This window comes from Rhinoderma darwinii, chromosome 3 (genome assembly GCF_050947455.1).
Source record: "Rhinoderma darwinii isolate aRhiDar2 chromosome 3, aRhiDar2.hap1, whole genome shotgun sequence".
NCBI classification, from domain to species: Eukaryota; Metazoa; Chordata; class Amphibia; order Anura; family Rhinodermatidae; genus Rhinoderma; species Rhinoderma darwinii.
Genome location: NC_134689.1, coordinates 29,442,533 through 29,455,359, shown reverse-complemented (window position 1 = coordinate 29,455,359; position 12,827 = coordinate 29,442,533). Strand labels below are relative to the sequence as shown.

At 41.4% G+C, this 12,827-nt stretch overlaps 1 protein-coding gene across 2 annotated transcripts in view; it reads left to right on the top strand.

Moving 5' to 3' along the window:
• Positions 1-8,159, top strand: part of MAML1 (mastermind like transcriptional coactivator 1) — an 88,939-nt gene extending 80,780 nt beyond the window's left edge. For both annotated transcript variants that reach the window (XM_075856201.1, XM_075856200.1), the window contains exons 4-5: positions 3,142-3,256; positions 6,029-8,159. In XM_075856201.1, coding sequence (XP_075712316.1) covers positions 3,142-3,256; positions 6,029-7,026 — 1,113 coding nt within the window. In that variant the 3' untranslated portion in view covers positions 7,027-8,159. The remainder of the gene's footprint in view (positions 1-3,141; positions 3,257-6,028) is intronic.
• Positions 8,160-12,827: the final 4,668 nt, after the last annotated feature.

Below are 12,827 nucleotides of genomic sequence, written 5' to 3'. Positions count from 1 at the left end.
GTGATGGTTGTTGACCTTCTGGAAGTTTCTCCCATCTGCAAACAGGATCTTTGGAGCTCAGCCAGAGTTGGGTTCTTGGTCCTGGTTGTTCATAATTCTTAAATGGAAGAAGTTTGGGAGGGAACTTTCAGTGCAGCAGGCATTTTTTTTGCACCCTTCTCCAGATTTGGGCTTCCACACGATCCTGTCTGAGCTCTACAGACAGTTCTTTCCTCCTCATGGCTTGGTTTTTGCTCTGATATGCATTGTCAGCTGTGAGACCTTCTATAGACAGGGGTGTGTCTAGGGCCGGGCGATATTGCCCAAAAAATTTATCTATTTTTTTTTTCCAACCCTTTGGCCTAGTTTTTCGATTTTGAATCTCGATTTTTGTTTAAGTTAAATTAAAACTAAAAAAAAACAAGACGCAAGTCTTGGTGGTGGGGAGGTCCCTCTAGTGACAGCAAGTCACATGGTGAATGGGTAAGATTCTGTTGGCTAGAGGGGCAGTCGGGTACAGTTGTGAGGCACCTGGGGCGTGGAGATGTCCCATCAGGGGCCACAAGGCACCATGTTGGCAGGTAGGGAGGCATTACCAGGGCTGCAAGGCACATGGTGGGTGGAAAGGCCCCTAGAGGGTGGGTGAGCTACATCAGGGGCAGCGAGGTGACTATAGGGGATGATGAGACAGTAGCAGAGGCACCTGGAGGTGAAAGATGAAAAAAAATAAAAAGGAAGACTGCCATGTTAAGGCTATGTAAACCTATGTAAGGCATGGATTGTAAATATAAAGGTCAGTGTGATTAGTTCAACTTTATAATTATTTTTTATTCTTTTACTTTTTGAGATACCGCTGCTTTGTATTCTCTATACAGAGCAGCTGTATCTAGCGCTACTGTTCTTGTCAGGTCCGCGTTACTGATGGGTTCAGTGAAAGCGGGTTAACACATGATCCACCTGTAATCTATCACATCTAAATTATGAACTTAGATGTGATAGATTACAGGTGGATCCAGCATGTCAGAGGAGCCGCTGTCCCTGAACCCGTCATGTCCGTGGGACTAACAGATTCAGGTCATAGCGAACGATACAGCTGCTCTGTATAGAGAATACACTGCAGCTGTATCTCAAAAAGTAAAACTAATTTTTAATAAACGAATTAGAAGGTTGCACTAATCACACTGACCTTTTTATAAAATAAAAAATATATGTGCCTTTCATGTACATAGCCTTTAAAGGAACAGTGTCACCAATTTTTTTTTTTTTTATATATCAGTTTTATGTTCGGGTTTTTATTAAAAACGTTTATTTATTTATTTATTTGTGTGTGTGTGTGTGTGTGTTACTTTTTTCTATTTTTACACTTTTTCTTCCCTATGGGGGCTGCCATTTTTTTTTCCATTTCTGTATGTGTCGATTAACGACACATACAGACATGGAATACGGCAGCTCCAGTCCCATAGGGACTGCGAACGGGGCCCGTTCCATCCACTTTGGTGTACGCCGTGTGTTTGGGAACGGCGCATGCGCCACTCCCACACAGTCCGATTTGAAATGTGCGCCGTCCGGCGCCATTTTCCTGTGGACCGGAAGTCACGGCCGGGCAGTAAGATTACTACTTCCGGTCGCGGCTTCCGGACTTGTGCACATGGAGCAGCGGCAGCAGACGGAGCGGACGGACCGGAGGAAGCGGCGGCGACTGGAGCAGGTAAGTGATTTCTATGTATGTTCGTGTTTCAGTGTGTGTTTACTAGTGTATGTAAACCTTCTACACTGTGTGTTAGCTCAAAAAATGGCGACACACAGTGTAGGAGGTTAGACCATTCAAACCCCTCGTTTCTCCCGGCACTAGCCAGGATAAAGGAGGGGGGGATTCTGAGAGCTCACTAGAGCGAGGGATTTTTTCCCAATTTTGCAGCATAAAGCAATGTGGTTGCTTTACCACATGCAATGCTGCAATTTTGGGAATTGCTCCATCTAGTGACCAGTGCTGGGAAATATTATACATTAGAATCCAATTTATAATATTTCCTGACTCGTGAAAAAAATAAAAAAAATTAGAACAATGTTTAATCACCTACACACTAATTGTTTAACTAAAAAAAAAAAAAAAAACATGTTTTGCTGCCAACACATTCCCTTTAAGCTAACCTGAGGCTAACGTATGCTGGTAGCAGGAACAGCAAAGTATTAGGAGGTGAGGAGGAACAGGGATACAGTGATGAGGGTACTGATTTATTTGTGTTGGTGCACAAACAAATACTAAAATAAGGCCGCCATCTTAGCTCACCTGAGGCGCTAAAGAACAACGCGTATAGCCACTCAAAGCCTGTAAAATGGCTGAAAGAATTAGCCCTGCCTCCCATTCCCTTATATACAAATAGCCAACCTGCCCACCAATCTGTTTGTCGCACCCGCCACCCGCCCACCTGCCATGCCCTCAGCTAGCAGCCTATGATTTTATAAGCTGCCAGACAATAGAAGACTAATAGATGCAGTACTGACAAGCCCTGCCAGTACCGCGGAGCATTATGTCGGGCACAGGATGTGGGAGGAAACGGCGTTGTTCCAGCCTGTACGCTGTCTCCTCTCCCCTCACTTGCAAGTAAACATCGGAAGAGAGCTACAAGGTGGGGCGGAGCTTCGTCCTGTAGCTTGGCCCAACGGCGCCATTATTAAGACGATCCTGTCCAAACACATAATCATCAAAGGCGAATTAAACAAACTAATTTGATCGCCCAGGCCTAGGTGTGTTTTTCCAAATCCTGTCCAATCAAATGAATTTACCACAGGTGGGCTCCAATCAAGGTGTAGAAACACTTCAAAGATCTAGAGATATGGGAGGCCCCAGAGCTAAATATCAAGTGTCCTAGCAAAGGGTCTGAATACTTGCGTCCATGCGAAATTTAAGTTTTTTTCATTTTTAATAAATTTGCAAAAATTTCTACAATTCTGTTTTCACTTTGTCATTATGGAGTATTGAGTGCGGAATGATGGGGGAAAAGTTAACTTTTTTTTTTTTCTTTTATTATTTTAGCACTAGGCCTCAACATAACAAAACGTGAAAGCGTCTGAAGACTTTCCTGAATGCCTTGTATATTCACAATTGAGTGTTCTGGCACAATATAACCTTTTTTTATTGTATGTTTGTTTTCATATAAGGAGAAGCAAAGGCACCAACAGGAGCAGCTACAGCGGCACCTTACCAGACCTCCCCCTCAGTACCAGGACCAGCAGCAGAACTCGTATCCACAGCAGACAGTGGGCCCTTTTCCAGGTGAGGTCGCAAAACCTTTGTACTTGAATCCACTTCTATACACTTAATAGCTTTAACACATTGCAAGGGGGCAACAGCTTTAGTTTCTAAAGGAAATCTATCATCAGAGGGGGCAGGATCACAATGAAAGGTAACCCCTCTATTATGACGTTGGGGGGGTATAACACAGGATCCACTCTTGACAATAGGTGATGGGCACAGCTCCGCTCATCCCCCTCCCTGCCCAGTGACCTCTGTACATCACAGAAAAACTTTAGAACATTCATTACGAAAACTGCCGATTTATGTCAATATGACCCCTGTAAGAAAAAATCTCTGAACTGCTCTTCACAGAGCAGCAACTCCGGTAAGGCTTCGTTCACATCTGCGCTAAGTTATCTGTCAAAGGAACAGAAGAACGAAAAAAACGGAAGTCCCGAAGCCATTTGCATCAGGAACCCTAACGGTGCTCGACGAAACCCATTGACTTTCATGGGTTACGCCCGGTTTCCGTGACGGCGTGCATTGTGTTACTGGAAGAGATAGCACAGTATGCCACGCGACTTCTTCTGCCATTTTTCACCGTAACTGTGACCCCTAACGAAGCCTCGGACGCAGATGTGAACAGAGCCTTCGTTGGCTGCCCTATAATCGTACTGAAAATTCATTAAAATTATTAAAAAAAATATATACAATGAGGGAAAAAACAGATTCGAAAAAAAATTTTAGAATCTGTTTTTAACCTCTTCATAACCAGCTAAATTTTGATGTTTTTGCCCCTGCCTTTCAGCAGCCATAACTTTTTTTTTTTTTCATTGACATGGCTGTATGAGGCCTTGTTTTTTGCGGGAGAAATTGTTTTTTTTTGGAGGGTTTTTTTGCGCAGTTTGGCTAGGTAGAAAAAATTTACTATATTCATTATATAATTTATTTTTACGGCGTGAATATAAGCATTTTCTGCATAGTTTTTTGGGGATTTTATCTGGTTTATGTTTGACGCTAATTAACCTGTTAAATTAATTCTTCATGTTAGAACGGTCGTGTTGATACCTAATATATGTAGTTTTTTATTTAATGTAATGTATGGGCAATCAAATTTATTTAATGCAAAATCGTTACTTTTTTCTGTTTCCTTTTTTTTTTTTTTTTAATCCCATTATGTGATGGCATTATATACAACTTTATTTTTTACTTATAATGTATTAGCATACTCCTGTATGCTAATACATTGCACTGTGTCTCTCTGACACAGGCTGCTGATAGGGCAGCACATAGTGTTCCCTAACCGCAGGCAAACTGAACAGACAGCCCTGGGGGTCCTTTTTAGATCCCCAGTGCTGACTGCAGAGGGATTCCCCGGTCTTTGATCGTGTCACCGGGTTTCCAGTGACTCGATCAAAGAAGGGAGTTCCCTTTGATCATGTCACAGACAGCGGCGATAAAAGGTTAAACGGCTGGGGTTAGAACGACGAAAAAACATTGCTGTAGACTAAGCACATGCACCGCCTGCCGTCAAAAGATAGTGGCCAATTGTTAAGGAGTTAATTTAGTAAATAAAAATATGTGATACTTTCCCTTTAGGGCTCATGCATACAACTGTTTTCTTCAGTGTCCTATATTCTTTACAGAACATGTCCTATTGTCCTTGTTTACTGTTAGGGTATGTTCACACGGCAACGCAAAATACGTCTGAAATTACGGAGCTGTTTCAGGCGAAAACAGCTCCTGAATTTCAGACATTTTTGCAAGTACTCACGTTTTTCACGGTGTCCATTACGGATACTAAGGGCGGATTTACACGAGCGTGTGCGGTTTTGCGCGTGCAAAAATACGTGACGTTTTGCACGCGCAAAAGGTACTTAACCGCTCCGTGTGTCATCACATATGATGCGCGGCTGCGTGAATTTCGCGCATCTGCCATCATGATGACACTCTGGATGTTTGTAAACAAAAGCACGTGGTGCTTTTCTGTTTTCAATCATACTTTTGACTGCTGTTGCACGAATCACACGCGTCCCACGGAAGTGCTTCCGTGTGGTGCGCGTGATTTTCACGCACCCATTGACTTCAATGGTTGCGTGATGCGCGAAAAACTCAGAAATATAGGACATGTCGTGAGTTTTACGCAGCGGATTCACTCTGCGCAAAAATCACGGGCAGTCTGCACGGCCCCATAGACTAACATAGGTCCGTGCGAGGCGCGTGAAAAGCACGCGCGTTGCACAGACGTATTACACGTTCGTGTAAATCCGCCCTAAGTCTGTGGTTAGTAAAGGGGTTGTAGAGCTTCAGCTGAAGTATATGTGGGAGAGCAAGTAATAGCACATAGACTATTTGGTGTTATGCTCGCTCCTATATACGTAGAGTCAAAGGGGTTGTCCACTACCGGACAACTGATGACCTATCCACGGTATAGGTCATCAGTACACGATCTGTGGGGGTCAGACACCCGGGCCCCCGCACCGTTAAGCTGCTCCGGCTGCCTCCGGGCCACGGAATAGCGACCAAGCTGCAGTTCGGCGCTGTGCAGCGTATGGAGCCAACTACTTCCGACTCCGTACATCGCATAATGGGCAATAACTTCCAGTTCCCACAGGCCACCGGAGCGGCTGACTGGTGTGGGGTTTGGGTGCCACACCGATGATATAGTAATGACCTATCCGGTAGATAGGTCATCAGTTGTCGGTTAGTCGACAACCCCTTTAAGCATTTATGTATCCCAAACCAGGGCCGGCTGTGGCTGTAAATAAACCAAACATCTATCATGATTTCTTTTTTTTGTTCCTATTGCAGGGTCGTCTTCAGTTATGCCTGGGGTAAACAATATGGCGCATCAGAATTCTGGAAGTCCACGCATGTTTTCCCAATCACAGCCTATGCTTCAGATGGGAGGGGGCCACGCAGCTGTTCCATCCTTGTCTTCTGTTGCAAGTTCTCAAGAACGAGCGGTTTCCCAATACCCCAATTTGCAGAATGTGCAGCGTAGCGGAATGTACAACATGGGACCAGGTATTCCACAGATGGTTACAAATCATGCCGTACAGGGTAATCTACCCAATGGACAGCCTCAGATACAGAGGCAGCCAAACCTCGGTCAAGGAAACACCCTTCCCACTGGTTATGGACCAAACCACATGGCAAATCCTGCCCTGGCAGCGCAGCATAGTAAAGCAGGGATGAACCCTGCTATGTCGAAGGCCCAAATGCCAAGAATGCCCGCTGCCATGGCATCACAAAATCCGGGATGGCAGCATCAACAAATGCAAAACATTAACAATCAGGCTCAAGGAAATAACGGCTTAAGTGCATTTAGTACTGCCAATCCTGGTTTTCATCTCCAGCAGAATCACCACAAGATATCAAACCAACCATTTGGCCAGGGCATGCCACAAGTTGGTCTAGGAGCTGGTCGACCGATGAACTCGCTGAACAGTTCTGCGCCTGGTCAGATGATGCCAAATATGGCTTCCCAGCAAAGGACAAATCCTGCCACTCAGCAGCCAGCACCTAACCAGCAGGTCCTACCTGTGATGAACCAAGCAGTGCCAGACTTGACCGCATTCAGCCAGAACCCAGGCCAGCAATTGGCTAACCGAGCTGGACTTCATTGTAATCAAACTTACCAGGTGAGGTCGACAGGTCAGGACCTGCCATTTGGATTTGGTGGACAGTCGGGCAACACTGGGTTACAGAACTTGTCAGGGGACACTGATTTGTTGGACTCCTTGCTCAAAAACAGGACTTCGGAAGAGTGGATGAATGACTTGGATGAGTTATTGGGGAACCATTGATACAGAGCATGTTTTATATATTTGAGAACATTTTATAAAAAAACAACAAATGAAGAAAAAAAAATGTAAATTTCTTTTGGACCAAAAACCTGTGCCATTGAGGCAATGTGACCGAGGCTGAAACATAAATGGCCTGCTGCTTCCTTCCCTACCCCTGTTGACCACAAATGCCTGGTGCAGGTGTGGGTCTTTCTGCTCACCACTGCCTGTCTCTGTCATTGATGATGGCAGGACCCCTCTTCCTATCTCTACAAATGCCTTATTTTTCAGCACTGTGGGGAGTGATGGGTCCACAGTAGCACAGAGCCGATTGAATGCTACTATTTTGTCCTGTATCTGTAAACTATAGCTTAAATCTCATCACTGTGTTTACTCCTGTTTTGAGGCCACTTCATCACAACACCCCATTATTTGCTTTACCTCATCCTACTGTGAAATCGCACACCAGAGATGTGCTCTGTGATACGCACCTCACGTTTCGTCCCTGATCTCATCTAATCTTTTTGATTCCTTTTTATTTTTTTAATATCTGAAATAATAATCACGGTCAATAAAGAACATCTATAAGGAAGAACAGCAGCCCACTCCCCGCTTCTATGTCCTTTAAAACGAAAATACGAAGATCGTGTTAGTCTTAGGACTCCGCTCCACCTTTTTTTTAACAAAGTCAAAACAGAAGGCAGATTTACCCTATATTTGAGCACTTCAAAAATGTCACCACTGTTCTGAGTGTGTGCTGCCTAATTCAATATTTACTAGGGGAATTACATTTTCATGATTTCCTTTTATTAGGACTTCTCTTCCTTTTTCTATTGTATAAAAAATGCCCAAAGACTGGTAGACCGAAATCCTCTTGCAATCTCTTAAAAATCAAATAAGAATAAAAGCATAGGTTGATATTTGCTGCAACAGAAAAAAATGGACGTTAATAAGAAGCAACTAAATATATATATATATATATATATATATATATTCTATTATTAAAACTTGTCCACAGGGTTTAAGTCTGCAGGATTTTCTGTGAAATCTTGTACAGTTCACCGACTTTTAATTCCTTCTTTATCCCTTTTAATTCTGGCTGGCCATTGAGGGAAGGCTTATCATGCCTGGTCCCTAATAGCAGACAGAGCAGTGGGGGGAGGGCTCCTGCTGCAGCCAGTTGCCTTACTGCGAGAGATGAGTTTCTATAAGGAGAGGGGGGGGGGGGGGGGGATGGATGAACTTTTGGGACATTTTATATAGAATTACTTTTTTTATTTCTCAGTTTTGGATTGACCAATCCTCTCTTATATTGCAAATTATAGAGTGGAATTTTCGTGTATTTTCTACATTTTACGTGTTCCTTTTAAGTAGCAAATCTCTGCTAGAAATCCTGACTATAAAAGCCTTCTACTGAAGAGCATGTGAGGAACTCTGTGGGGGCTTGTCGTGAGACAACAGCCCCAACATATTCAGGTAAGATCTCCTGTGTAAACTATTGGGATGGGAAGATCTGTATGTCAGGACGAGTAGTCTTGATGCTGCCCCTTCGCAGTACATTTGGGTTCAGGTCCTGCGTTAGGCTCTACTTGTGTATAAGCAGCCACTCTATTGCCACATGAGTCTAACATCCATCATAACACATCTTTAAACAAATATAAGACTATGCAAAGATGGAATTTCCTGCTGTCATATGTACATCATTCGGGATTGATCTAGGGTAACCAGTTCCCACATCATCATACAATCTGTCATGTTCCTTCACTTTGTATGGAGTATAACAAAAGTTCTGCCGCTCACTGAATTTAAAACAGAAGACAAAAAAATTAAGTTGCTTGTCTGTGTACAAATATTAGATGAATATATCCGGATAAATAGAGTTTTATAGATTTCGTTTTTTTCGCCTCTGCACGGTTAAGGCTGGATAAAGATCATCTCACTCAGTTTAGCACTTTCCTCCCTTAACCATCCTAATTTAATACGAATATACGTTTTTGAGAGGACACTCCCCACCTTCGCTCCCCCTCACCATGAAAATGTCTGTCATCGCCCCCGCCCCCAATTATTATTTTTTTACAGCGATTGTGAAGAATTCCTGTTGGTAACTTGAGTTGTGGACAATCACAGAACACTAGGAGGTAACATAACGGTTTATCAGATCATTTCTATAGATTAAGCCTGAGATTTAAACCTTTCTATTTTACTTAAAGTAGCAGCGGCTTTTTCTTTAATTTTGACCAGTCCAGGGTTCTTCACCATTGTGCCTTTTAGGAGCTATATCAGTGTAGCACATAATACCTAGTTCTGGTCAGGGCCCTTTATATGCCATATTAAAAGTTGTGTAAGTATTGACCTTAATCACTGGATTTACACTAATGTATTTGTATAGTTGTTGTGGTTTTTTTTTTGTTTTGGTTTTTTAACTATAGGAATTTGATGCTTGAGGTTAAATAACTTAGGCATTTATGGTCTTTAATTATGCAAACTACATCAGCCATATTAACGCAGTCTTAGGACCTGGCCATATGACTTTTCCAACACTTCATGTACTAAGCTTTTGCAAGTACATGATTGGGGAAAAATTCTTTTAATTTGAGGATATGTCTGATAAAATACTATATGCAGTATTTAGAGTGTGGCTCATTCTTGGCAACAATGGGGTCTCCGTTTGGACCCTGCTATTATAAAAGTTAAAAAAATAGGGGTTAGCTCATGATCGCTCTTTTTTGAAATCACACGAAGTTATGCTCGACCTGTGATGACCCATAAATTATCCCTGAGGGGGGTGTGTGTGTGTGTGTGTGTGTATATGTATATATGTATATGTATATATATATATGTGTGTGTATGTATATATATATATATATATATATATATATATATATTGCATGTATGGTCTACGCCAACATTCATGAGAATGAAGCTTCTGTATTCCACTTTTGTACACTAGTGAGGGGGTGTATAATTTTGCACTACTGCAGAGGACTATGCCTGGGCTTACCAGAAGCGACTGGATTCTTATCTAGATTGCTCAAGATGTTTCTTCAGACTTATCTTGAAGGCTTGAAAAACTATCATAGTTGAGCAACTTTTTTTTTTTTTTTTTTGTGCATGGTAAAAATGATCGTTTCCCCTTTTTGCTCTGTTTACTCCTGTAGATGCAATCTATAGAACTTTTTTTTTAAAATCTATATGTATTTAGTAATTCTCCACCTTCAGAGAGGCGCATATATATATAAAAAATTCTAGATCCTGCCAGCCAGTATATGCCATCTAGACATTAATGTTCATTGTACGAACATGATCTCATAAAAATGCCAGTCATTGCAGGATGAACACTTCACGAGATGTTACTGTATAAATTCACTCGGAACGGTGATCTATAGCAAAAATGGCTGCGTTGTGTTGGTTTTAAAAGTAATCCAGAACCAATGAAATCTCTTGATTTGCCAGGGAATATGTAAATCATTGGTATGGTCATAATGTCCCCTATGGTGGCAGACTGCATTCATTTTATTCTTTTGTTGGGGAGGGGGTTTCCACTATTGAACAATGGTGGTGGTAGTACTGTGAGTTATAGTAATTTAACTCCTTACTTGATTGAGGGGTTAAAGAGGACCTGTCCAATTGTAATGTTTAGTTATGAATCAAAAAGGCCCCCCCCCTCTTATTTTTAATTTTTTTTATTCTATCTAAATATTGAGGCAGCGTATTTATAGTGATTTCCAGGAGCAGCAGTAATTACACATGACAATTTAAAAGGGTGGGGACAGTGTATTTTAGGGGGCTTCAATCTGACAAGTCATAATATTGGTTGGGATCCCACTGATCTACAGATATAACCAGTGAATAGAGTCCCAGAAACCCACGCCTGTCAGTATTCCCCATGCTTTTTCTTTCCATTTACCTCGTAGACCTGCATCAGGACAACTGCTCACAGCGGGGCACAATATGAGTAAAAAAAATGTGAAAATTGATTTTTACATTTTTTCAATGCACTGTTGTGGGCATTCGACAAACAAAAAAATGTTGTCCAAAATTTCACATGTAATGCTGCCACTTTGGGCACATTTTCTTGCACTGAGATGTCTTGGTCACATGGAGTTGGGTAACAATAAGTTGGCGATTTTACTTTGCAGGCTGCATACAATATAAAAAGTATTTTTGACTAAAAGCTTAAAAATGTTTGTTTTGTTGGTCAATCTTTTGATGTTTGTCTCGTCCATGTTTCTACCTGTAGCTCTGCTCATTTCAATACTTTGTCCATGTTTTTATGCATCCATACACTTAGCAATAACTGCGTTTTGTAGGGACGGCTTGGTTCCTAAGCAGAATGGGGTAGGGAATAGTTATCACTGTGAAGCATAAGACGCTTACTAGTGCTGCGGGCCCATAGGTAATAATACCCGCTAAATAGTAAACAAGTGGTAACTGATTCCTAGTGGCCGACAATACAAGCGTTCTGTGTTTCTCCTCGGAGTACACTTCCTCTGTAAATCGTTTACAGTTTTATATTAAAATATAAAAAAAATTAGATCCTGACTGTATATTTTTTAACTTTTTTTAATAGATTTTAAAAGAAACTGTAATACTTTATATATATTTTTCCCTGTGTCTAGGGGGATGTATAACCTTTTTTTTTTTTCTCCGCTTGCTTGTAAATGGAGAACTTTCTGAAAAATTGGTCTTTTATTTCTCTTTGAAAATGTGTTAAAACAGTACTTTATTCTTGTACCACAGATATCATGGCTTCCTGAAGAGAGAAAATCCACTTATCTTCTGCCATTCAAAAAAAATAAAGTAAAAAAAAAAATAAAGTATTTTGCTAGAGTATTTCAATGGTGTTTTGTGTCTTATTTGGTAAAGCGGTAGTTCACTTACTATGCATTCCTATTTCTTCAAAGTTTATGTAGAGATTTCATAGTTATGTTGAGATTATTCCCAGATACAGTGAAAATCTATTTCAATAATACTAATCAACAAAATGATATACAGTACTGTGCAAAAGTTTTAGGCCGTTGTGGAAAAATGCTGTCAAGTACGAATGCTTTCAACAATAAGGGTATGTTCACACGCTAAAGTAAAAACTGCGTCAAATACAGACCTGTTTTCATGGGAAAACAGACTCTGATTTTCAGCCATTTTTGAAGCATCAATGTTTTTTTGGAGCTGTTTTTATATTGACACAATGAAAAATGGCTCAAGAAGTGACATGCACTTCTTTTAACGGGTCATTTTTTTTTCAAACGGTTGCGTAAAAAAACATTTTCTTGTAGACCGGAAGCCGCGGCCGGACAGTAAGATGACTACTTCCGGTCGCGGCTTCCGGACATGTGTTCAGAAGCAAGGACTAGGAGAGGAGGGAGCGGCGGCAGGAGCAGGTAAGTTATGTCTGTGTATGTCACTGCATTCGCTCAAAAAATGGCGGCACACAGTGTAGGAGGTTTGAACATTCAACCCCCTCCTTTCTCCTGGCACTAGCCAGGAGAAAGGAGGGGGATTAATTGAGCACACTAGAGCAAGTGTATCTTCTCCAATTTTGCAGCATAAAGCAATGAGGTTGCTTTACCACATGCCAATGCTGCAATTTTGGGAATTGCTCCCTCTAGTGACCAGCACATGGAAATGTTATAAATTAGAATCTAATTTATAATATTTCCTGACTTGTGAAAAAATTAGAACCATGTCTAATCATGTATATAATAACTGTTTAACTAAAAAACAAATAAAAAACATTTCTAGCGACAGATTCCCTTTAAGTGTTTTTGGCTACAATTCTTCCAGGAAGACCACTTCTGGCCAAACTTCTCTGAACAGTAGAT